This window comes from Eleutherodactylus coqui, chromosome 2 (assembly GCF_035609145.1).
Source record: "Eleutherodactylus coqui strain aEleCoq1 chromosome 2, aEleCoq1.hap1, whole genome shotgun sequence".
NCBI classification, from domain to species: domain Eukaryota; kingdom Metazoa; phylum Chordata; class Amphibia; order Anura; family Eleutherodactylidae; genus Eleutherodactylus; species Eleutherodactylus coqui.
The window spans coordinates 72,019,552-72,046,906 of record NC_089838.1 but is presented as its reverse complement, the minus strand read 5'-3'; the positions used below and the strand labels follow the sequence as shown (position 1 = coordinate 72,046,906).

Genomic DNA, 27,355 nt, shown 5'->3' with positions numbered 1-27,355 from the left:
CTAAGTCCCACTGCAAAATCTGTGACGGGGACGCCCATTGTTATATTCCATTTATGTACCTGTCTGCATCTTGACCGCTATGTACCATCTTGTGTGTATAGGGGCCTCCTATCTACCCTTATGGCAGATTTCATGTTAGGGATCAAGTATGTTGGATTTCTTAATCATTTGTTCGCACAAACATTAAACCTCTGATAGAGGGTCTGGCAGCAGTTTATGAAAATCTGACTGAACGCTCAACAAAGCCAAATTTGCGTGTTTATGGTAGATGTCGGAGAAATAACAATCGGTTATTTGAGGTGTTTGGTGCAGCTTTAGAGTATTAGAGTATTCGAGTATACATCAGTTTAGCCTGCCATAAAGCATGTTGTTACAATGTATTACTGTCAAATTTATATGCTACAGATAAAGTAAAGATGAACGTTCACAGTTTGTATATACACTGGATTACTATGCCACCATGTGATGATAGATTTGTAAGCAATACACGGCACCAGTCACCTCTGTACAGCTGTAATTCCGGAGATCACAGCTTGGGAAGATCAAAGACTTGTACTCTAAATCTAAAAGTATCATAACATATTGTGCTCATTCGCTGCATCTGTACCGTACACTGTGCAAGAACCAGGCATTACTTAGTTTAGCACATGCCGGCATAACTCGCGGGAACAATGCATCTCACCGATTCTAAGCCAAGTGTTCCCTTCTGAAATAAATAACCTTAAAGTTCCCATCAAGTCTATGATCATAAACTATAAAAGAAAGATAGGCCTGTGCTTGCTTTTATTCAGCTGATATACTGTAACATGAAACGGCCCTATATCCCTTTTTATTGCCTTCTAAGTAAAAGTGTCTGTCTAATTACAGGATATCCAACATAAAGATACAATTGGCCAAACTGGACAGTGAAGCCTGGCCTGGAGTCCTCGACTCTGAACGTGACCGTCTTATCTTAATAAATGAGAAAGAGGAGCTCTTAAAGGAAATGCGATTTATTAGCCCAAGAAAGTGGAGCCAGACGGACGTAGAAAGACTAGAGTCGGAGAAGAAGCGACTGGAAGAAGATTTACAGGCTGTAAGAGACACACAGAGCAAAGCACTTACTGAGAGGTAAGAGAACGCAACCTTCATGTATCAAAACTGTCTGGGAGACAATTTGTACTTGTTGGCCCATAAAAGCCAATTAGAGTTCAGCTTTCATTATATAAAACGCACTGGGAAAATGAAATTGGATCTAGTCCTTTCTCCTGTTGGTGACCAATCAATCTTCAGCATAGCTTTGACACATAAGGTCCGTAGCATTTCCATCAATTATGACATTTCCGTTGCAGAGCTATCTACCGGTTTGGGTCTCTGATTACACCGTGTCATTTCATTAGTTTAGGTATCTTCAGGAACAAAAAATGTTAAAATTATCATTAGTATTCAAGTAGTATAAAATATGATGTAGTGCCATGCTCAAAATAGTCCTTTAGTCTGCATTCATACAGTTCAAAGGAAAACCAAATGAACTCTTTGGAATTATCAGTATTTCTGCATTCATTACTAAGAAAATATAGTCTGATTGTTATTGAAAGGCCCTTTTATACGGAACGGTAATTGTTCAAAAAATTGTTGGAACAAGCGAAAATGAGCAATAATCATTCAGTGTAAACGCAGCCAACGATTGAACAACAAACGATAAATCATTTGCTTTCTGGTCATCGTTCGTTTGGCTCAGGCATACAAATCATTGTTGGCTCGTTTAATAATTGTTCGGTTTAAATACCGATCGTTCACTTATTCTTAGTCACTTAGGCCCAATGTCCACGGGCGGGTTTGATTTGCGCAATCCACACGGGTGATCCGCAAATCAAGCTGCCCATAGGGAAGCATGGGCGTCTGCAAATGGATTAAAGTATGCTGATTTTTTTGCGGATCTTGCGGTCCGGAAAACAAATCGCGGCATGCTCCATATTTGTGCGGATCCTGCACAGACAGCTTCCATTGAAAAGCAGGGGTATGAAAAAAAACAAAAACTGTACTGCGCATGTCCGATGACAAGACGTTAGAACCATGCACAGTACAGCGAACCCGGAAGTTGAGAGATCCGCTCGGATGTCGCTGCCGGAAAAATACAGGTACGCAGGGCTCACTGGTCGCAGGCAGGGCTGGATTCTGTGCAGGATTTCCTGCACGGAATCCGACCCGCGTGGACATAAGGCCTTATGCCGTGAATGACTGAACAATTTCACATTTGAATGAGCCAACAATGTATCTGCTGTATAAACAGGTTGCCCGAGTGAAATCTAAAATTGTTTGCTCGCTCAAATGATGATTTGGTGTAAATGGACCATTATGGCCCTTATACACGGGCCAACAGTCGTTTAAACAACTGCATGAGCACTGACGTCACCGCTAAGGACGTCGGCATGTGTGCAGGGCGTTTAGACTGAAAGACTTCTTGTTTGGGTTCTCGCTAACTTCTGGCTCTTCTACATGGAGCACTGAACGAGAAGCCAGCGATACAGCAATTCTTTTTTCGTTGACTGAAAATCAGCAATAAACTACCGTGAATGAATAGTGAGGTTTTTTCTACGCATTTACACTGAACAATTATCGCTCAAATTTGTTTGAACGCATTTTGAGCGATAATTTTTGTGTGTAAATGGGCCATTAGTCACGTTTATAGACAAACACAATCCAACTAAACTAATAGCATACAAACAGTTGTACCATTCATGTGTCAACGACTCCTTTAAGAGCTAGTTAGCAAAAAGAGTTTCAATTAAGATGAAAATGCAAATGTGAATTTCACAGTTCTTTTGCCCATTAAATAAAGGCATTCAAAGCCTGATTACTGACAAACCTGTTCTATTCAAGAATGATTGGTTAGTGGTAACCATGCCTCGATGCAAGACAACTTTTAGGAGATGTGTTTTAGAGATCTATGAAGCTGCAAAAACGCTAGAAAAGTATTGCTAAAGACCTTTGTGTCCATCAATCGTTAGACAGATTGTCTACAACTGTATAACAATGGTTGCATATGTCTGTCTATACATTTTATGAGACCTTTGTATCCAACTGGACCTAAATATCAAAGCAGTGAGATTCTACCATACATACAGTATGCTGTTTGGGTGGATTCAGATATAATACATTTGGAAAGTCTTTAGTCTGTTTCACATTTTTTGTTTTTGTTGGGAGGTGAACATTCTGCCCGGTCCGAGGTCCCATACGCCCTGGATCAGGTTTTCATTAAGAATCTCTGTACTTTACTCCATTCAGCTTTCCATCAACCCTGACCAGTTTCCCTGTCCCAGTCCTTAAAAAACACCCCTATAGCCAGATACTGCCACCTCCATGCTTCACTGTAGGGATGGTATTGGGCAGCTAATGAGCAGCGCCTGGTTCCTTCAATGCTTAGAATTGAACTGAGAAAGTTCAATCTTGGTTTCATCAGACCAGAGAATCTTGTTTCTAAAAGTCAGGGAGTCCTTTAGGTGCTTTCTTAACAAACTCCAGGTGGTCTTTCATATGTCTTTTAACTGAGGAGAGGCTTCTTTCTGGCCACACTGCCATAAAGCTTAGCGTGCTGGAGTACTGCAGTGGTGGATGACCTTCTGGAAGTTTCTCCCATCCTCACACCGGATCTTTGGAGCTCTGCTAGAGTGACCATTATGTCCTTGGTCACCTCTCTTACCAAGGTTCTTCTCCCCCAATTGCGTAGTTTGATGGGTCGGCAGCTCTAGAAAGGGTCCTGGTTGTTCCAAACCTCTTCCAATTAAGAATTATGGACACCACCGAGCTCTTGGGAACTGTCAGTGCAGCAGAAAGTCTTTTTGCATCCTTCTCCAGATCTGTGCCTCCACACAATCCTGTCTCTGAGTTCTACAGGCAGTTCTTTCCTCCTCATGGCTTCCTTTTGGCTCTGATATGCATTGTGAGTTGTGAGACTTTATGTAGACAGGGCTGTGTCCTTTAGCATTATGGCCAATCAACTGAATTTACCCCAGGTGGACTCCAATTAAGGTGTGGAAACTTCTTAAAGATGATCAAGATAAAGGGGAGGCCCCCAAAGTTAGATTTCAAGTGTCATACCAAGGGGTCTGAATGCTTATGTCCAAGCAAAATGTTATTTGTAATTTTTTTTAAAATGAAGAACTATTTGTAACATTCAGGTTTTTCTTTGTCATTATGAAGTATTGAGTGCAGCATGAATGGGAAGCCTTTTTTTTTTTAATTTGCACATGGCTACAACAAACAAAATGTAAAAAAAAGTGGAAGGGTGTGAAGACTTTCCAAACGGATTGTACATTTATCCTATACAATTCCATCACAAACAAAAGATATTTCCAGAATTTATCCTTTTATCCTGAAGCAAACCCCGAAATGAAAAGCAAGCTTCTCATTAACCAGTTAATAATTTGACTGTCAAGAGCGACTCCTAGTGAAGAAGCCTTCTGTTTTCTGTCCTCTCCAGCAATGTTTTGAAAGCATTCTATCCAGGCACATTACTGGATTCATAATTTAAAATACGAGACAATGATGGAAATGACAAGAATGTCTTTGTATATAGACGTGGTTGTACCTGGTGGAGTCCATGATGAAAGGAAGTAGATACTTATGCTATACGATCTATGGAAGTCATGTCCTGTACATAAACTGCACATCTATTACTATTGTTTATCATTTCCACTTCCAGAAGTCAGGAAGCAGTTCTGTAAATACCTGGCTAACTATTTATTTAGTCTTGAAGTCTACCAGACCTCGTGGGAGAGGCATAGAGATTAAAAATGGCAATGTACAACCTGGTACCAGTGTAGTCTGAATGTCAGCGGAAGTGTCTGATGGGTTAAAGGGCTTTTCTGGGTGCAAAATGAAAATTCTGAAATCTAAGGGGTACATTTAAGTAGTGGCAACCTGCACCTTTTATCTACCACTTTCTTCGTCCCATGCAGCCGTTGATCTGCTGCTGTGTTTACATACATCACTTCTGCAGTGAACACAACAACAGACTTGTTACCTACAACTTCCAGCATGTATAGAGCTCGTCTCCTGGCCAGCACTGTAGCTCCGCCCACAGTTTGCAGGTCCTGCAACTTACTGGCACCAACCTCCCTCTCACTCGGAGTGCCAGAGAAAGCTGCTGAAGCAGACAGGAACTTCCAGAACTGCACATGAGCAATACAGCACAGTGCTTCCTCCTGTCCTCCTAGCATGCACTGCTTACAGAAAGTTGGAGGTTATGGACAGGGGAGGAATTAGCAAATGTGGACAAGATGTCAGAGGAAGTAGAGATCTTTTTCAGGTGGAGGATAAAGGGACATAGAAAATAAAGAGAAAGTAGCTAGAGCAGGTATTGTGATCCTATCACAAAATGACTTATTGTGATGACTACATTAGATTTTAAAATGTTACTGTGTGCCCGGAATACCCCTTTAAGTCAAAAGAGGTATATACGTGGCACATGGTGTAAATCCAGAACCTCAGCCCAGGTATACCATGCTTCTTTGCACAACGCTATGCTGAATGTGTAAAACATATCCAAAAAACTAGTCAGAAGATTTAATAGCTATGCCTTAACTAATGCTGATAATTATGACAACTGAAAGACTGTTCCTGTATTACTAGGGTCCACTTAACATTTTGACTATTTTTTTAAATTCTAAAATGAGCATTGTGAGATAGTAGCAGGCAAAGTAATTAATTGTTCTTTGTATAATTTAAATATAGTTTCACTATAATGAATTCCCCATCATGTTGGTTTTACACATTTAACTATTTATTCTCAAACGCCTATGTGTTACGTCCATCCAACCCAGACTTATTTGTTGTATCCTAAGAGGACAGATATATACACATTGTATGAACGTGGATAACACAAAAATGTAAAAAGGAAACACAAAACGGGGAAGATGAGCAATCTAACACTAAACTCTCTGATACGAGAAGACCTTACCTACAAGCGGAACGTTCACCCTGATAAGGGCGACCTCACGTTAACAATCTGGAGTGACTTTCTCCAGATGGTGACAGGGAATAGTGACAAATGTTAAATCACACTGAATGTATAATAAACCACAAGAGTACAGGGAATAAGATGCTCAAACACCCCAGATTAATAAGTGAATCACCAGCAGACTTATCTTGGTGGAAACGCAGGCTTGGACTGGGAGCCGTCGAGAGGAACAGAAACACCTTCAGACAAAGAGTATAACCGGCATCCTCTGTAAGGAGGAGCCTAAATAAATATACACAAACTAAGGTGGATTTAGCTTGCTGTGATGCCCATCTCACAGCGAACCAATCTGTCCATAAACCAGAAGAGAAGTGTCTCCTTTGGCATCCAGCGCTGAATTACTAGTGAGCAAGCAATAGCGTGAGGTTCAAGTGAGTCAGGGCTGACTGGTATTACTACAACATGTGTCCACATTGCCATTTAGCATGTCTGCACGTAAGGTTTTTAATAAAGAACCGGTCAAGAAACAATGTCAAACAACAAGAAAGCAAAAAATTCTTGCTGTTTGACATTGTTTCTTGACCGTTTTTTTAATTAAAAACCTTACGTGGACACATGCTAAATGGCAATGAATGTGGACAAATGCTGTAGTAGTACAGGGCTGACTGACTGTGACATCACCTCAGACTTGATCCTCATTTGCAGCTGGTGAGCCATGACACTATGTAAAAAAAAAAACAACTAAACTTTCTGCCTTCTCTCTTATTTAAAAGAGTGTGTTTTTGTGTTTTTTTTCACATGTCCTTTTTTCATGTCAATGGCATCTTTTGCCATTGCAGCATGCTCTATTTATGTAATTTTTTTAAATGCCATTTTTGCTTAGGTTTCTCTGTAGAACATTAAAAAAATGCCAGAATACACTGTGTGTTAAAAATATGTAAGTAAGGAAAAAAATTGCCCAAGAAAACTAACATTTAAAAAATACTGCCGCTTTTACATGCATAGTTGGGTAAAAAAAAAGTGTGGGGAAAAAAACCTTAGGAGAAGAATTGCAGAAGCTCACTTGATGATTTCCAGAGTGAATACAGGCTGTGAAAGTGATTCCTCGTGATACTTATGACTTTTGGGATTTAAGCAGAAGGTGTCAGAAAAGAAAATATTTTGGGGTAAAAATGTTGCTGCAGTTTTTAGTGCAGTTTCCTTGAGACAAAGCCAGAAACTGATTCAGGAGGTAGGAGACGTATAAGGGTGGATACTCGCATGGCATCATTTTACGCCACAAAAATTCACATGTATAACCCTTTTTTTGATGAGGGATCACCAAACAATTGCTGTAGATTTTACCTTCTAAAATGCGTAAAATTACATCTCATGTAAATCCATCCTTAGTCCTTACTTTATATTTCTTAGTTCCTATGAATCTACTTCCAGCTTTGGCTTAAAAAAACTGCTATGACACAAAAAAGAGCGGTGAAATACATTGGTAGTATTTCACATTTATTTTATATTATTATATATATATTATTTAATTTGGAATGATGATTTTCGGCTGGCCCTCATTTCACGTTCATTTTATCTCCTTCCCTAAGTTAGAAGTGACAGTGGAACATGTGCCAGCACTTTGGGTGGTTGCCATAGTGGAGAGGCGGAGAACATGAAATGTCCCATTTATGAAAGATTTATAAAAAGACATGATGAAATATGAATACGGAACTTGGCTTGCACCTTACAGGCTCTTCTCCCTAAAGGTGGACCTGTGTTTTCTACAGCATCTGGACCTCCTGTCTATAGGATGTTACCTGTGCGCAGCACACCTTATAGCACACATTTTATCATCACTAAATGAATTATGTAAAATTAACAAAAATTTAACCAAGAGGTAACAAAGCTTAAAAATTGGGGGCGCAAAACAAATTCTATGCCGTACGTTTTTCAATATTGAAAACATTTCCTACAGCAAAACTGTGTATTCGACCAGTAAATATCGTCTACACAAATAACATATAGCGGACCCATTTTTCCAATTAATGCTAGTGAAATAATCTCTTACCACACCACAAATGTTACTTGGACGTCTCATCAGTAGTTCATGTCCCACCGTAAAACAAATTTCAGAAAACTGAGCGAAAATGCACATTCTTTTAAGGTTATTTAAATCAACCTTCTGGTCCATGGGATAAAATTTGGCCGGGGACCAGTGAAGGAGGGAGTGATATTGTCTGCTGAACTCCTTTTGTGGTGTTCTGATGATTCCCTCGGTCTTCCAAGATGGTTGCAGCTCTCCTCTCACTGATTGGTGCGCACTGTGTAGTCTGAAACACTTTACACTGCTTTTGAATTGGCCAGCGCTGACCAATCAGGGAGCAGATGTAATGCATTGGTAGTCTAGCACACTATCAAGTAGATTTTGCATTGGGCAGTCAGAGACATGCCATGGTCATCGTGGTAGACCAAAGAAGAGTTCGGGAGCCGGTGGATCCGTGGCACATCATCGCCACAAATGAAGGATGGCAGGTGGTAATATTACCTACCAATGAATATCTGTAAGGTATTGATGTATAAATCTGCAATGTAAGCACAGAATCAGGTAGCACTTATAATAAACTGAGTTACCAACCTGTCCATATTTTCCACAATCCATGAAAAATGAGGTCAATAGAGGTCTGCCTAAATAGTCCATACCATTTACACTGGCATCCCGGACAGGCCCCTAATGACCTCATTAGTTTACACGGACATCATGGACAGACCCCTAACCATCTCATTTTTCACAGACTGTCTGTAAAAAGGATGGTTTTGGAATACTGATAATAAGAAAAGTGAACTAAAATGTAAGCCTCTGTGGTTTTTAGCATTCATCTCATTGCACCATGTAGCATTAAGCACAAGGTAGGAGCGGTAACCTAACACCCTTTTTATATTCGTTATCTATGGTGGGGGTGTTATCATTTGCTGTGTAATTATGATATGTTAATTCTTTTCAGTAACAGCACTATGCAAAAAATGGGCACTTAGGGAACAATAGATAAGTTATCTACGGGAACACACATTGAGGATGCTTTCACCTACATTTTATATGCTATGATTTACTTTCTAAGACATTCGTTCCCTTCAAATTAGGCCTTTAGTCCCTTTGTTTTGTAATCCGCTACATTTCATGTTAGACATTATCTTTCCTACTGGTGCGTGTATTTATTGAGAACAATAGATATGCTGGCTTTGTTGTTCTCAGCTTGTTTATCGGGCACCTGATTAGTCGTCTTTCATTTTAATTACACTTGCAGTTTATGGGTTTGATAGAATTAATTACAATTTCTATCAACTACGATAACAGTTTTACATATTTTAGTGTTAGAATTATTAAACCTCTTAGCATACAAGTTACATTAGCAGAAATGTACAGAAATCCCTTTAAAATAGTCGTCTAGTTTAAGCAAATCAATTTTCAAATACCTTATTAGGACATTTTGAGCTAATAAAGGAAGGGTCCCATATTCAGGACCTTCATATAATAACCAGAGAGCAGAGTAGCCACAAGGAGTGTTCTCCCTCCCTGGCCATGCATCATGAATGGACCCTTGAGTTCAGTGGGTTTTGTATAATGCTTAAAGGGGTTTTCCAAGGCCCCCACACATTCACTTAATGCCAGGGATTGTTTTAAAATAATAAGGGGCATAACTTACCTGTTCATTCTGTCACCATTCCAGCTCCAATGTTCCCCGCCAACACTACACTGATGATGTCAACGACTACCCACATGACTGCTGCAGCCAATCACTGGTCTTAGCAGTCTAGTATGAAGTGACTTCATCACTGGAGCAGCAGTCTAAATATGGCATTGACGTGACGGACTCTCCATGTGATTGATACAGTCAATCATTGCACTCCAAGGTTATATGGCTATTCGGTGGCGACATGGCTGCAGGAAGTGTCAGAATGGCAGTGCTGGAGTGGAGTGGAATGAGCAAGTAATGAACAATGCTGCTTTATCATTTTAAAATTTCTGAGATTTAAATTAATTTATGGGGGTCTTAGAAAATCCCTTTTAAAGCAACTGTCCAGTTTTGGACAAAATTCTGTCTGTGAACTGAAGAGGGAGGCTGTATTACTTGCTGTCATTCTTTTATGCAGTTGCTCCACTGGTTCGAGATTCTGTTTTTAGCTGTCAAGATGGCCCTTGCAATTTGCTAGCTACCTTGTGCGTACTGTGTACTGATCATGTGAACAGTGCTGGCCAATCAGACAGCAGGCATAGTGCATTGGGAATATAACACTACCAATGCACTGTGGGGATTAGGTAGTCTGAAAATTGTGTTTGCCATCTGGGACAGCTGAACATGGAACCCAGAATCAGCAGATGAGAGGGGCATCAGCAGAAAAGACCAACCGCAGGTAATATAAATACCCCCTCTGGGAATCAAAGCAACTGTAACAGGATTAACCAGCATTAGAATTGGCAGAGGAGAAAAATTAAAGAAAAAAGTTAAGGGAAAAATCCTTTAAGACTTGATAAAAATTAGAGAATACATCTTAAGAAACAAATTTCCAAAGAAAATATGACCCTATTACTTTACAGGCAAGGTTGTACTTTCATCTATTATACTACTGCTACTACTACACTCAGACTCTCATGCTTGGTTTTTGGATTCAAAAAGGTTTTCTGAGTAGCATTTTTTTTAAACCAGCTGGCAATCCTCAAAAATAAGAGCCTACCCATACTCGCCAGCCTTGGACCCCCACAGCTCCAGCAATGCATCTCCCATTCTCTCTGCCGACTGTTTACATCCTACCATTGATTATGTTCCGTGTACCAGCTGACCTCTGCAGCCAATCACAAGCCTCAGTGATTAGCCTGTATACAGAATGCTACCGACTGCAGGATATAAACAGAGCCAGCAGTGAGAACCAGAGATGTAGCGCTGGAGCTGCAGGACTGGAGTCGGTGAATATTAGACCTTTTATTATATTTGAGGATTATCAGCTGGTTTAAAAACAAAACCCTACTCTTGAAAACCCCTTTAAGAAATTAACAAGAAGGATGGAAGTGAATACGTTTATTATTTACATTCCCTTTCATTACTGCGCTGCTGAGGCCCCTCTTTATGTAATTTTAATTAACTTAATGAACTAGTTTTATTGCTGTTCTTTTTTTACTTTAGATTGAAGATGAGCAGCAAAAGAAACCAGTTGGTCAGGGAATTAGAAGAGACAACAAGAGTAATTGCATCACTGCATACACAATTGAAAAGGTATGTACTAAACAAGAAGGTGTATAATATTATAGTGTGTGATAATAATCACTTATAATAGGGTGTAATGCTTGCACAACACAACTGTATTCACCTAGTAATATGCATACCTTGCTTACAACTAGAATGTCAATCATTTATCAACCCAAGTTATTCTCCTTTCCACTGTGCTTTTCAAGGTTATTGACCTGGTATACAATAAGTGTTCAATATATGCAGTAATTTATCCCTCTGCTTTAAGGCCTTAGTCAGACGGGCGTTTTTTCGCGCAATTTGCGGATCGCATGATGGATGCGCATCCGCAAATCGCGTGACCGGTGCGCGCAAATCGCCCGAAAATCTGCTCCTAGCCGCGTTTCATTAGAAACGGGACGGAGCTGTCCAGCGCATTGCATTCAATGGAGACGGCAATAGAGCCGCCTCCATTTAAAGCAATGCGCTGCGGGCGAGTGTGGGATGAATTGTCGGTAAGGGCTTAAATATATAAGCCCTTCCCTGCAATTCATCCTAAAATGTGTTAAAATAAAAAAAAATTGTATACTCACCTTCTCCCAGCAGCCGGAGCTCCGCGCGGCCGTCCTGCAGTGGGTGTGAAGGGGGTGTGAGTCAGACCTGCCCCCTGATTGGCTCAGCGCTGAGCCAATCAGAGGCATGCCTCACTCACACCCATTCATGAATTCATGAATGGATGTGAGTCAGACCTGCCCCTGATTGGCTCAGCGCTGAGAGGCAGCAGTCACTCACCCATTCATGAATTCATGAATGGGTGTGTGAGTGAAACCGGCCTCTGATTGGTCAGGGCTGTGACCAATCAGAGGCAGATCATTCAGCAGGCGGGGATTTTAAAGCCCCGCCGGCTGAATAGTGCCGAGAAGCAGTTCAGGAGAACTGACAGCGGCCGCGGCTGGACTCCGGCTGCAGCGGAAAGGTGAGTATACAATTTTTTTTTATTTTAACACATTTTAGGATGAATTGCAGGGAAGGGCTTATATATTTAACCCCTTCCCGACAATTCACCCCACGCACGCCGGCAGCCCATTGCTTTCAATGGAGCGGCTGTATTGCCGCTCCATTGAATTCAATGGGCAAACATCGTTCTTCTCTGCCACAGCTGTTACAGCTGTGGCAGAGAAGAATGATTTGTCTTCTATATGTTCTCAATGGGGTCGGCGCTGCTGCCGCCGGCCCCATTGAGCGCATATACAGAAGAGAACAGGAATCGCAGATCGCAGATAGGTGCGATCTGCGATTTTTTTTTTTTGTTCTATAATTTATCGGACGAGCGCATAAAAAGCGCTCATGTGTCCGATACTATTGCAAAGCAATGGTTTTATAAAATCGCTGGACGCATGCGCATGCGCAAATCGCGGCTAAAAACGCCCGTCTGACTAAGGCCTTAGAGTATAAGGAATTTAAAGGATATAAGAATATTAGCAAGGGGTTTGCTAACCAAATAAAGCAACTAAATCTATTGCAAATTATGAATCCTTGTATCCTTAAGGCCTCATCTCCACGGGCAAAAGAAGAATTAAAATCCGCAGCGGATTTTAACTCTTCTCCCGCGTGCGGATCCGCACCCCATAGGGATGCATTGACCACCCGCGGGTAGATAAATACCCGCGGATGGTCAATAAAAGGGATTTAAAAAAAAATGGAGCATGAAAAAATCTGGACCATGCTCCATTTTCGTGCGGGTCTCCCGCGGGGACGGCTCCCGCGGGCTTCTATTGAAGCCTATGGAAGCCGTCCGGATCCGCGGGAGACCTAAAATAGGAATTTAAAAGAATTAACTCACCCGCAGCGGACCGGGAAGGCCTTCTCTTCCTCACGGCCTGATGTTTCTTGCTTCGGCTCGGCGGATGTGCCCGGCGCATGCGCGCGGCATGTCGGTGACGTGCCGCCGGCGTGACGAGTTCATCCGCCGGCCGAAAAAGAAGATCCGGCCGTGAGGAAGAGAAGACCTTTCCGGTCCGCTGCGGGTGAGTTAATTCTTTTAAATTCCTATTTTAAGCGCTCATGTCCGCGGGGCAGGAGGGACCCGCTGCAGATTCTACATGTAGAATCCGTAGCGGGCCTGATTTTCCCCGTGGACATGAGGCCTAAGTCAGTGTTTGTCAACGCCAGTCCTCAGGGACCCCCAATAAGTCATGTTCCTACTATAGGATATCCAGAAAACATGACCTGTTGGGGGTTCCTGAGGACTGGAGTTGAGAAACACTGCCTTAAATACAGAGGTGTACAGCGGCTGAGATTTGTATAACCATGCCACCACAGTGCTCAGTTCATACAATGCCAATCTCAATGCCCCCATACAGTGCTAACCGGAGTGTAGTACCAGCCAGTGTACCACAAAACAGTAGCATATGTCCATCCAGTTCTGCCTATTACCCCCTCTCAATGTTGATCCAGAGAAAGGCAACAAAAAGAAACAATGAGGTAGAAGCCAAATTTTTTTACATTGAGGCTTCTTTTCACGGCTGGCTGATATGCGCTACATTAGGGGAGAAGAAGCTGGGGAACGGGCGCACAAATCAAACGTTTGTGCATACGTTCATGTGGCCTTGTGAGGCCAGCACAAATGCGTTGACCTTACCAGGCCATCTCCCATTTCCCCTCCCTCCCCATCGCAGGCTCACCTCTCTTCCTCCCCGCTCGTTCTGTGCAATGGGACGGGGCGGAGCTAAGTGCCGGTCCACCCCGCCTGCTCCCATTGATGGCTATGGACATAGGGCAGGGAGAGGGCAAGCGCTTAACTCCACCCCTGCCCCGCCCCTTGCCCATATCATGAATGGGAGGAGGCGGAGTGGACCGACGCTTGGCTACACCCCCGTCCCGCCCCTCCCGTTGCACAGAACGAGTGGGGAGGAAGGGAGGTAAGCCTGCACGGGGCTAAACTCCCTCCCACCTACAACCGCTGCCATTGGCTCCCATAGGAGTCCATGCAGTGGCCGACGTATTCCGGTCCAAAACATAGTTCCAAGACTATGTTTTCACCCTGATGTAAAAATGCCCGGCGCTATATTGGCTTGGCTGGGCGTTTTTACGTCTCAGAAATATGCCCATGTGATCTGATGCATTGGAATCTAATGCATCAGATTACAGTGCATCAGATCACAGTGCATATCGGCCAGCCATGAAATGGCTAGCCGATATGTGCTTATGTGAAAAAAAGCCTTAGGGGGAAAAAAATTCTCCCCAACTCCAATTTGGCAATCGGGATAATCCATGGATCACCAACCCTTCTGAAGTAATCAGTGACTATAACGTCATATTGTAATGCTCACGTTACAGCCTCAGTGTAAGATATAACTTACATTCACAAATGTACCATACAGTATCAACGTAGAGTCCTCTTTATTTGCTGTCTCCATTGACATATATTCTACATTTGAAACACTGTAACATATTGTTGTATTTTATATATCTAGATATAGGATCACTCAAAATGATATATTTTATCCATTTTATGTTTTCAGTCTCTCAACTAGCACTCAGTCACTTTCCTCGGGCAGCAGCCCTGGATCCTTGGCATCCAGCATGGGATCTCTGGTGACCTCAAGTCAGGATTCTTCTACTTCTGCAAGTTGTACAGATTTGTACTATGAACAGTTGGATCAATTAGGCATGGAATACCAGAACAACATGGATTTTTTGCTTCAGGACGGAGCACCTGGGTTTAGACCTTCTGGTTGTATCACAACCATTCATGAAAATGAAGTAGTTAAATCTCAGAAGACTGATCCAACAAGTCGTGTCCAAGCTTTGAGGTCCTTGTCTGGTACTCCTAAATCTATGACATCATTGTCACCCAGGTCCTCACTTTCTTCACCATCTCCTCCTTGTTCACCTCTTGTAACAGACCCTCTTTTAACTGGAGATAATTTCTTAAGCAATATGGACTTTGATGATTTTGATTTAAGCGTCCATTTTTCAGAACTTGGGCTTTCTGCAGATAACTATCTACATGACACAGAAGGCAAACGTGTTGGGCAAGGTAAGATGAATTGAAGAACAGGAATGGTTAACGGTGCAGCGAATGATATTACTATCATCTTGTAAAGTTAGTCAACGTAAGTACACGTATTATGGTCAACTGAAAGCTGCTATAAGGTGCTCATATGCATTGCAGCCGAGCTGTGCTAAGTTCGGCTGACCGGGCTGAAATTGTAAGAGTATGGCCTGATCAGTCAATCATGGCATTTTGTGCAAGCCATGGAGTAGTAAAATAAAGATAAGTCTATATTCACCCCCTTAAGTGTTCTCCCATCCAAGACAGAAGTTTCAGTCATCCCCTCTCCCAGCCTGGAGGGAGCTTGTATTGGGAGCTTGATATGCATGAGACCACTACCAGCTACTTCTAGGTTTGGAACAGCCGTATTTGGGGCTTCTGCGCCGGACAGGGAGAACGTTAAGGAGGAGAGTATAAACTTATTTCTTTATGCTACACCATTCCATGCCATTATGTTTTATTTTTTCTTGAGTCCCAGAATCCTTACTGTAGCTGGTGGGATTTTTCACATGGACAATCAATCAGCCGCATTGCAGTCGATCGATACCTTGAGTGTATGCCAGTCTTTATCTATTTCTGCAAAGAACGAAGGACTCTCATCTGAAATACATAAAGTCGCTGAATGGGTTCTGTGCAATGGATTTTAAAGGGACCAATTTTAAAGGGAAATTTTTGAGATTGTCTAAAAGAAAAGACTGTTCTAGACCTGCTCTGTGGCCTGTACAGAGGTTATTTTGTAGGGGGGCAGAGTAGATTATCACAGTGGATCACCTATTATGTATTATCTACATATAATGGTTACCTTTCAGTGTAATCCTGCCTGTGATGTTAGTGACATAACTGCTGTAAAGTGTTCTGTACAGATCAGGAAGTATTATTAGGCTTTGTGATTAGTGTGAAAATGTAGGAATTGTTTAAAAAAAATATAGATTGTGACCAAAAATGCAAAAAAAACCCACAAAAAATTCTTAAATGTGTTTAACACAAAAATGTGATTTATATAATGGGGGATTTCTAGATGACACATTCCCGTTAAGGTTGCTTTGCAACAAATTTCCTGAATTTTATCAGGAATTTATCTTAGGGCCTCCATGAAGGTTAGGAGCACCATTTACTTAATCTTCTTGTACTTCCAATTTGATTGTCCTATGCTTCATTGGACTACACTTCTAGGGGAGAATATCTCTGCATACACAGACTTCATCTGTCTATTGAAACCTTTGGCCCTATTCACACTGAAAATGTGAGCCAGTATCTGGAGTGGATCCTCAGGATCAGTGGGAGCCCCAGTAGGCAGACACTTACCAGTGTGATAGTCATTCCCTATCCTGTGCCTCTTTTGATGGGACAACCCATTTAAGTGACAGTGACCTGGTTCAATAATTGTGTGTGTATTATATTATATATGTATTAGGGAGCCCCATCAATCAGATAGTTATGGCCTATTCTCTAGATAGGGAAGAAGTTCATTTGGTTAGACAACCCCTTTAAAGCAAAAAAAAATAAGCAAAAAGAATATATTTCCTGCTGGTTTGATGTGCAGTAATATACTAAGATGCACTCAGGTTAATTTACAACTCATAGCAGTAATGAAAGGAGAAAACTTAAAGAGGTTATCCATCCTTAAGGGTTCCCCATGGTGTAAAATAAAATGGCTGATACTTCCTGTTGACCCACTCATCATCTGCCGGCAGCTCTGGTCTCCACTGTGGTGGTGTTTACTGGCTGTAGTCAGCCTGTAACCTCCCGTAGACCTGCTGCTGCAGCTAATGACGGCACTCAGCGATAATCGCCATCATTGGCTGCAGCAGCTGGTTTGTAGCAGCTCAGTCTGATTACGGTCTCTAAAAATGTCAGGGAGACCGGAGCCTGTGTCGGGGAGCGGGGAATGGTGAATATCGGGGGTTTTCTTATTTTACACTATAGTGGAACCCTTAGGCTGCACTTTCATAACAAGGAGAACCCCTTTAATTATCATCCAATATTAGTAATCACTCCAATGCTGATGATGTCGGCACAAGTTTATTTTCAAGCATGAAGCTTTTCCTGTATCTTCAGATTGGTTGGAATAGGTCATGGATATTTCCTTGGAAGGTATAAGTAAAGCTTTATGCTCTATTATTTGCTTATACCAGTATCTTTTTTGAATGCTTATTGCCATGCGATTATTAAGACTTTTTACTTATGAGGTAGCGATTCACCTGAGAACCTCTTAAAACAAAAATCATGCAGACTCCTTACTTCTGTCCTGTTTTGTACAATAGAAGTCAATGGTAGAAGGATAGGCATCTTGTTACATGCTGTTTTTAAAGGTAGCTTTTTTCCTAACCTTGAAAATAGAACTGTACGTTTCAATAGTATATAGAAATATGGTGTGAACCTCGCCTGAGGTAGCCGGATGAACACCGATCACTTCAATGTACCGCATGTTTCATGGTCAGAACATTTCATTCATGTCTCTTTGTGAATAACTTTGAATAGGTGGCCTTCCAGTGTCTGGTTTGAAAGTATCCGGGGTGTCAGCCGCTGTGTCCGATGAGTCCGTTGCTGGAGACAGTGGAGTCTATGAGGCGACTACACAAAGGTACCAACACAAAGGCTTACTAATGCATACATATAAAATATGCCTTTCCATTCTTTAACCCCTTCAGTGGCAGGTTTATTATTACCATGTCATGCCTCACACTTTGACAGTTGGTATTATGGCAGGGAAATCTCTGGGGCTTGCTGCGCTTAGTATGCAGTAAAAACCTCAGAAGATTTCAGCTGACAGCTCAGTGCTCTGCACATTTCAGCACTAGAGTTGTCCACGGAAATCTTCCGGGGTTTAACTGCATAGTCAGTGCAGTAAGCCTGGGAGATTTTTCGGGCGAGCCACTAAAGGGGTTAATGATCTTGTTGCTTTCCATTTCTTGTGCTGCAAAAAATCTGCAGTGTAAAAGTTCTTTCACACAAGTGTATTTCGCAGCGAATAGAGACCATTGATTTCCAAAGGTTCATTCATAGATGTATATTTTTCGATGGAGGGTTAAAAAAAACAAACTGCCGATCGGAAGAAGCACACAGGGAATTTGCATATACACATACACCGCTGTGAAAGAGGTCTTAATTGACATAATGCAGTTGTCAAAACCACAACATGTCAATTTCTGCTGCAGATATTCACCGGATTTTACCCCTTTCATTGAACTGGGTGATATCCAAAGCGAATCTGTAGCAAAATCCATGACAAATTCATGCGTAACACTTGCAAAATTTGCTGCAGATTAGTCACAAGGTTTCCGCAGCAGAAAATACATCACATATGGACATTCTCTAATTGTTCATTGCTGCTCATGGTCTTTTTAAGGTTGTATTGCGCATTACTACAGATGAGCTTTTTTGGCTTCTACATGGACATGGACGCTGCTGTGTCAGGTATTGCATTGGAAGGCCAACATTTCTCCAAAGAGCAGTGTTGGGGAGGGGGGAGTTGTTCCCTGTGGTAAGACAACTACTAATCACTCATAGATGGCCTGTCCTATGGAAAGTCCATTACTGTTACTTCCTGGAAAAATCCTTCTTAACCTTATTTGATTTGTATGCGGTAAATATGAATATTTTTGTTGTTGTTTTAGGCAGATATTGGAAAATACGGATTGTGATGGTGATGATCCGGAGAGCCAGGGGACAGCCAGGATCAAGATTGGGATGAAGTAAGGATAAACTTACAGCTGAGGTGTCCAAAATAGTTTGTACTTTTCTAATAGTACATGTTCGTATGGAAAAGGCCATGGCAACCTTAAATGCCATCTCTAAGGGCAGTGTACAGCTTACATGTGGTCATTAATAATCCTATTTTCCTCTATTTTAATTTGTACAATACTTTACTTGCCACTACAGTTTTTGCTCCAGAATTGCCCTTTCTACTGCTACTGGTCAAAGGAAGTTTCAAAAGAAGGGCATTGGAGACTATGAAGTCTTTAAAGGGGTTGTCCCGAGAAAGCAAGTGGGGGTAAGCACTTCTGTATGGCCATATTAATGCACTTTGTAATATACATCGTGCATTAAATATGAGCCATACAGAAGTTATTCACTTACCTGCTCCGTTGCTGGCGTCCCCGTCTCCATGATGCCGTCTAATTTCAGCGTCTAATCTCCCGATTAGACGCGCTTGCGCAGAAGGGTCTTCTCCCTTCTCTTGGGTCTCGGCACGAGCGGAGTTCTGGCTCCGCCCCTTTCTATGCGTCATCGTGTAGCTCCGCCCCGTCACGCGTGCCGATTCCAGCCAATCAGGAGGCTGGAATCGGCAATGGACCGCACAGAGCCCACGGTGCACCGTGGGAGAAGACCCGTGGTGCATCGTGGGTGAAGATCCCGGCGGCCATCTTGCTAAGGTAAGGAAGAAGTCGCCGCAGCGCGGTGATTCGGGTAAGTACTAAACGTTTTTTTTTTTAACACATGCATTGGGTTTGTCTCGCGCCGAACGGGGGGCCTATTGAATAAAAAAAAAAAACGTTTCGGCGCGGGACAACCCCTTTAAGCTCTGAGTTACCAATCTAGGTTGCTTTCCTACTTCTCCCCTCCTACCATATGTCTGGTATTCACTTGGTACAAGGAGAGACTGAGTATTCGTGACATCCATGCCTTTTAGTTATTCCTTCGTACCAACTATTATGACCATAAAACACTTGACTCAAGTTAATAAAATGCATTTGAGAAGCACTTCTTGCTTGCATTTTTTTTTCTGACCCTACAGTTAAACTTTAAGTCTAGGCTCACATGAACGGGTCGGATAGCTGCAGCGGAAAACCTGCGAACAAATGATCACGGAAAGTAATTGCGTATGGTCACTTATGCGTTCAAGTGGTATCGCAGATGGGCTGGAAACAACATTGGCCTTTGGTATCTTTAGACGCCGCTAAGGCTTTTGATTCAGTTGAATTGCCCTATTTATTAGAGTTTTTACAATGTTTCGGATTTGGACAAATCTTTATTAAATGGACATCCATAATTGACAAAATGCCTAGTGCTAGACGTCTTATGAATGGGCTTCTCTCCTCCTCATTCTATTGGAGCAGGAGTACAAGGGTGTCCATTGTCGCCCCTTCCGCGCCCAGTGGCCATTAAGCCCTCATCACACAGGATTTGGACTCTTGGAGGGGGTAACAATTGGGAAGTTTGCCTTGCTTTATATGCCCATGACATGGTGGTATTCCTGTCTAACCCGTGCCGAACTCTTCCGCATGCCATTTCAATATTTGACAAATTCTGGATTCTTCTCTGGTTTACTCATTAATTGGTAGAAATCCATGTTCATGCCACCGAATCCACAGACATGGATTACAGAAGAGGAAATATGTTGACTTAATAAAGTGTCACAATTTAGATATCTGGGAGTTTATATATGCACAGATTAGTAATCTTATAGCCTTAATATTGCTCTTTTAATCCATTTTCTAAAAGATAAAGTTACAATATGGAGCTCCCTACCTTTATCTGTAGCTCGGAGAATAAACTTTATTGAAATGATAGCCCTCCCGAAGCTTCTGTATAATGTAGAGCATATTGATGTTATGATATCACAGTAAATTTAATATAGTCCTCTTTTCATTTGGAGAAATTCGAGAAACATTACAGCACCTTAAATATTATATAGCAAGTCAAACGTGACATTTATAACGCTGGGTATAAGACGGAGCCTTACCGAATGCTGACCACCACCTGATGTACTACTCTTCTTCTACTTTGTTGTGGACAGTTCTGGGAAAATCACGGGATGTATTCTAAGTAGAGATGAGCGAACGTGTTCTTCCGAGCTTGATATTCGTGCGAATATTAGGGTGTTCGGGATGTTCGTTATTCGTAACGAACACCATGCGGTGTTCTGGTTACTTTCACTTCCTTCCCTGAGACGTTAGCGCGCTTTTTTTGGCCAATTGAAAGACAGGGAAGGCATTACAACTTCCCCCTGTGACGTTCAAGCCCTATACCACCCCCCTGCTGTGAGTGGCTGGGAAGATCAGGTGTCACCCGAACATAAAAGTCGGCCCCTCCCGCGGTTCGGCTCAGATGCCTGGTGAGTTAGCTGAGGGACAGTGCTGTTTGTACCGGAACTGCTGTAGGGAAAGAATTGGTAGTTAGTGTAGGCTTCAAGACCCCCCAAAGGTCCTTATTAGGGCCACTGATAGCTGTGTGTTGGCTGCTGTTAGCAGTGCCATTTTTTTTTTCCTCAAAATCGGCTCTGCAGAGCGTTGCACCCGGCATTAGGGACAGAAGTGCTGCATAGGCAGGGAGAGTGTTAGGAGTGAGTGTAGCCTTCAAGAACCTCAACGGTCCTTTCTAGGGCCATATTTATCCGTGTGCAGTACTGTCCAGGCTGCTGTTAGCTGTGCTGCATTTTTTTTTGCTTCTCAAAATCGCCTCTGCAGAGCATTCCACCCTCCATTGATACTGCAGGGAAAGAATTGTATAGGCAGGGCCACAACACAGTTATTATTCATAGAATATACGCAGTGCTGCCTTTTGCTTGTAAAACAAGTGAAAATAATTCTATTTGTCCTGCCTCTGTCCGTCCTAACGCCGGTGGACACGTGTCGGCTGCGTGTGCAACCTGTAAAAATCATACGCACCCAGCTACGTTTTACTCCTGGCTTCGCCATTTGCTTTCCTTAATTGGGAAAAAAAATACCTGCTCTGCCACAGTTAATAACTCTGCTACCCTCACGTTCTGTGACACATTAGCAGGAAAACAGCACAGTTATTAAACTTCTCATGTTCATAGAATATACGCAGTGCTGCCTTTTGGTGCAAAAAAACGGAAAATAATTCTATTTGTCCTGCCTCTGTCCGTCGTAACGCCGGTGGACACGTGTCGGCTGCGTCTGCAACCTGTAAAAATCAGATGCACCCAGCTACGTTTTACTCCTGGCTTCGCCATTTGCTTTCCTTAATTGGGAAAAAAAATACCTGCTCTGCCACAGTTAATAACTCTGCTACCCTCACGTTCTGTGACACATTAGCAGGAAAACAGCACAGTTATTAAACTTAGATTATTCATTCACTAGAGGCAGTGGGGCCTTTCGTTTTCAAAAAAGGGAAAAAATTATATTTGGCCTGCAGTCTTGCGCCAATTTATTAGCTGCCTGTGAAATCAAATCACTGGTAATACAGCATGCTGAGAGGTAGGGGTAGGCCTAGAGGACGTGGACGCGGCCGAGGACGCGGAGGGCCAAGTCAGGGTGTGGGCACAGGCCAAGCTCCTGATCCAGGTGTGTCGCAGCCGACTGCTGCGCGATTAGGAGAGAGGCACGTTTCTGGTGTCCCCACATTCATCGCCCAATTAATGGGTCCACGCGGGAGACGGTTATTAGAAAATGAGCAGTGTGAGCAGGTCCTGTCCTGGATGGCAGAAAGTGCTTCGAGCAACCTATCGTCTACCCGCAGTTCTGCGCCGTCCACTGCTGCAAATCCGAATCCTCTGTCTGCTGCTCCTCCTTCCTCCCAGCCTCCTCACTCCACTACAATGACACCTGCTCAGGAGCGAGAACACTCCCAGGAACTGTTCTCGGGCCCCTGCTTAGATTGGGCAGCAGCGGTTCCTCTCCCACCAGAGGAGTTTATCGTCACTGATGCCCAACCATTCGAAAGTTCCCGGGGTCCGGGGGAAGAGGCTGGGGACTTCCGCCAACTGTCTCAACAACTTTCTGTGGGTGAGGAGGACGATGACGATCAGACACAGTTGTCTTGCAGTGAGGTAGTAGTAAGGGCAGTAAGTCCGAGGGAGCAGCGCACAGAGGATTCGGAGGAAGAGCAGCAGGACGATGAGGTGACTGACCCCACCTGGTGTGCAACGCTTACTCAGGAGGACAGGTCTTCAGAGGGGGAGTCAAGGGCATCAGCAGGGCAGGTTGCAAGAGGCAGTGCGGTGGCCAGGGGTAGAGGCAGGGCCAGACCGAATAATCCACCAAGTGTTTCCCAAAGCGCCCCCTCGCGCCATGCCACCCTGCAGAGGCCGAGGTGCTCTAAGGTCTGGCAGTTTTTCACAGAGACGCCTGACGACCGACGAACAGTGGTGTGCAACCTTTGTCGCGCAAAGCTCAGCCGGGGAGCCAACACCAACAGCCTCACCACCACCACCATGCGCAGACATATGATGGCCAAGCACCCCGCAAGGTGGGACGAAGGCCGTTCAGCGCCTCCAGTTTGCACCCCTGCCTCTCCCCCTGTGCCCCAACCTGCCACTGAGATGCAACCCCCCTCTCAGGACACAGGCACTACCGTCTCCTGGCCTGCACCCACACCCTCACCTCCGCTGTCCTCGGCCCCATCCAGCAGTGTAGTTCAGCGCACCGTCCAGCCGTCGCTTGCGCAACTGTTGGAGCGCAAGCGCAAGTACGCTGCCACGCACCCGCACGCTCAAACGTTAACCGTCCGCATAGCAAAATTCATCAGCCTTGAGATGCTGCCGTATAGGGTTGTGGAAACGGAGTCCTTCAAAAGTATCATGGAGGCGGCGGCCCCGCGCTACTCAGTTCCCAGTCGCCACTACTTTTCCCGATGTGCCGTCCCAGCCCTGCACGACCACGTCTCCTGCAACATTGTATGCGCCCTCACCAACGCGGTTACTGCCACGGTCCACTTAACTACGGACACGTGGACAAGCACAGGCGGGCAGGGCCACTACATCTCCCTGACGGCACATTGGGTGAATTTAGTGGAGGCTGGGACAGAGTCAGAGCCTGGGACCGCTCATGTCCTACCCACCCCCAGAATTGCGGGCCCCAGCTCGGTGGTGGTATCTGCGGAGGTGTATGCTTCCTCCACTAAAGCACCCTCCTCCTCCTCCTCCTCTGTCTCGCAATCAAGATGTGTTAGCAGCAGCATGTCGCCAGCAGTCGGTGTCGCGCGGTGTGGCAGCACAGCGGTGGGCAAGCGTCAGCAGGCCATGCTGAAACTACTCAGCTTAGGCGATAAGAGGCACACGGCCCACGAACTGCTGCAGGGTCTGACACAGCAGACCGACCGCTGGCTTGCGCCGCTGAGCCTCCAACCGGGCATGGTCGTGTGTGACAACGGCCGTAACCTGGTGGCGGCTCTGCAGCTCGGCAGCCTCACGCACGTGCCATGCCTGGCCCACGTCTTTAATTTGGTGGTTCAGCGCTTTCTGAAAAGCTACCCACGCTTGTCAGACCTGCTCGTAAAGGCGCGCCGGCTCTACGCACATTTCCGCAAGTCCCACACGGACGCTGCCACCCTGCGCACCCTGCAACATCACTTTAAGCTGCCAGTGCACCGACTGCTGTGCGACGTGCCCACACGGTGGAACTCTACGCTCCACATGTTGGCCAGGCTCTATGAACAACGTAGAGCTATAGTCGAATACCAACTCCAACATGGGCGGCGCAGTGGGAGTCAGCCTCCTCAATTCCTTTCAGAAGAGTGGGCCTGGTTGGCAGACATCTGCCATGTCCTTGGTAATTTTGAGCAGTCTACCCAGGTGGTGAGCGGCGATGCTACAATCATTAGCGTCACCATTCCTCTGCTATGCATCTTGAGAAATTCCCTGCAAACCATAAAGGCAGCTGCTTTGCGCTCGGAAACGGGGGCGGGGGAAGACAGTATGCCGCTGGATAGTCAGGGCACCCTCCTGTCTATTTCTCAGCACGTACAGGAGGAGGAGGAGGAGCATGAGGAGGATGAGGAGGAGGGGGAAGAGACAGCTTGGGCCGCTGCTGACGGTACACCGGCTGATTGCCTGTCATCCTTTCAGCGTGTATGGCCTGAGGAGGAGGAGGAGGAGGAGGAGGAGGATCCTGAAAGTGATCTTCCTAGTGAAGACAGCCATGTGTTGCGTACAGGTACCCTGGCACACATGGCTGACTTCATGTTAGGATGCCTTTCTCGTGACCCTCGCGTTGCACGCATTCTGGCCACGACGGATTACTGGGTGTACACACTGCTCGATCCACGGTATAAGGAGAACCTGCCCACTCTGATTCCCGAAGAGGAAAGGGGTTCGAGAGTGTTGCTATACCACAGGACACTTGCGGACAAGCTGATGGTAAAATTCCCAGCCGACAGTGCTAGTGGCAGAAGGCGCAGTACCGAGGGCAAGGTAGCAGGGGATGTGCGTAGATCGAGCAGCATGTACATCCCAGGCAGTGCAACAGTCTTTAAGGGCCTGGCCAGCTTTATGGCTCCCCACCAAGACTGTGTCACCGCTCCCCAGTCACGGCTGAGTCGGCGGGAGCACTGTAAAAGGATGGTGAGGGAGTTGGTGAGGGAGAAGCTGGACACGTGGCCTGAACTAGCGCTGTATGCCCTGGAGGTGCTTGCTTGTCCTGCGGCTAGCGTCTTGTCGGAGAGGGTGTTTAGTGCGGCTGGGGGAATCATCACAGATAAGCGTAGCCGCTTGTCAACCGACAGTGCCGACAGGCTAACACTCATCAAGATGAACAAAGGCTGGATTTCCCCAGACTTCTGTTCTCCACCAGCGGACAGCAGCGATACGTAAGCAATACGTAGGCTGCACCCGCGGATGGAAGCTACGTTCTCTCTCACCATCCAAAACGGGGACATTTCTGCTTCATCAATCTGTGTATAATATTCCTCCTCCTCCTCCTGCTCCTCCTCCTGAAACCTCACGTAATCACGCTGAACGGGCAATTTTTCTTAGGGCCACAAGGCTCACTCAAATAATTTTTCTGAACAATTTTTATAAGTTTCAATGCGCTTAAAAGCATTGGAACTTTAACTTGAACCAATTTTTTGTTACACTGGGCTGCCTCCAGGCCTAGTTACCACTTAAGCCACATTAACCAAAGCGATTAATGGGTTTCACCTGCCCTCTTGGCTGGCCATGGCCAATTTTTGGGATGTACATTAGTACTGTTGATACAGCAATTTTTGTGGGCCCTCGCCTACAGTGTAATCAAATTAATTTTTAGCCCACCTGCATTACAGCTGACGTTACCTCAGCTGTGTTGGGCAATGCAATGGGATATTTTTGTGTACCGCTGGTGGGTTCCAGGGAGCCACCCATGCTGTAGGTGCACACGGAGTTTTTAACACATCTGTACACTTGTAAAGAACCCCAGTCTGACTGGGGCATGCAGTGTGGGCCGAAGCCCACCTGTATTACACACAACATTACTACCTCAGCTGTGTTGGGCAATGCAATGGGATATTTCTATGTACCGCCGGTGGCTTCCTGGCACCCACCCAGGCAGTGGGTCCACAGGGAGTTTAACCTACATGTGTCCACTTCTAAAGAACCCCAGTCTGACTGGGGCATGCAGTGTGGGCCGAAGCCCACCTGTATTACACACGACATTACTACCTCAGCTGTGTTGGGCAATGCAATGGGATATTTTTGTGTACCGCCGGTGGGTTCCAGGGAGCCACCCATGCTGTAGGTGCACACGGAGTTTTTAACACATCTGTACACTTGTAAAGAACCCCAGTCTGACTGGGGCATGCAGTGTGGGCCGAAGCCCACCTGCATTATGCACGACATTACTACCTCAGCTGTGTTGGGCAATGCAATGGGATATTTCTATTTACCGCCGGTGGCTTCCTGGCACCCACCCATGCTGTCGGTCCACAGGGACTTCACAATAGGGAGTTGTACCTGCCTGTGTCTATGAATTAAAAAGCCCGGTCTAACTGGGGCATGCAGACACCTTGACAGAATGAATAGTGTGTGGCACATAGGTTCCCCATTGCTATGCCTACGTGTGCAGCTCCTGATGGCGGTGGCACAGGATTCTATTTCTCATTGCTTCTGTACAGCATTGTGGGCTATCGACCCGCCCCTTTTAAAGAGGGTCGCTGCCTAGCCGTGCCAACCCTCTGCAGTGTGTGCCTGCGGTTCCTCCTCATGGCAGACGCACTTCTAAATAGACATGAGGCTGGTGTGGCATGAGGGCAGCTGAAGGCTGCGCAGGGACACTTTGGTGTGCGCTGTGGGGGGAAGGGGGGGGCGGTTGGTCAGCATGTAACCCAGGAGAAGTGGCAGCGGAGTGTCATCCAGGCAGTGATTGTGCTTTGTTGTAGCTAGTGTGGTGCTTAGCAAAGGTATGCCATGCTAATGAGGGCTTTTCAGAAGTAAAAGTTGTTGGGAGGGGGGGGGGGCCCACTCTTGCCGGTATTGTGGCTTAATAGTGGGACCTGTGA

At 44.7% G+C, this 27,355-nt stretch overlaps 1 protein-coding gene across 1 annotated transcript in view; it reads left to right on the top strand.

Annotated features, from left to right (window-relative positions):
• The window catches only part of WWC1 (WW and C2 domain containing 1), a 133,745-nt gene that overhangs the window by 65,615 nt on the left and 40,775 nt on the right, over positions 1-27,355 (top strand). Inside the window, exons 9-13 of the mRNA XM_066591115.1 lie at positions 868-1,110; positions 11,101-11,190; positions 14,667-15,184; positions 17,681-17,783; positions 18,817-18,894. Coding sequence (XP_066447212.1) covers positions 868-1,110; positions 11,101-11,190; positions 14,667-15,184; positions 17,681-17,783; positions 18,817-18,894 — 1,032 coding nt within the window. The remainder of the gene's footprint in view (positions 1-867; positions 1,111-11,100; positions 11,191-14,666; positions 15,185-17,680; positions 17,784-18,816; positions 18,895-27,355) is intronic.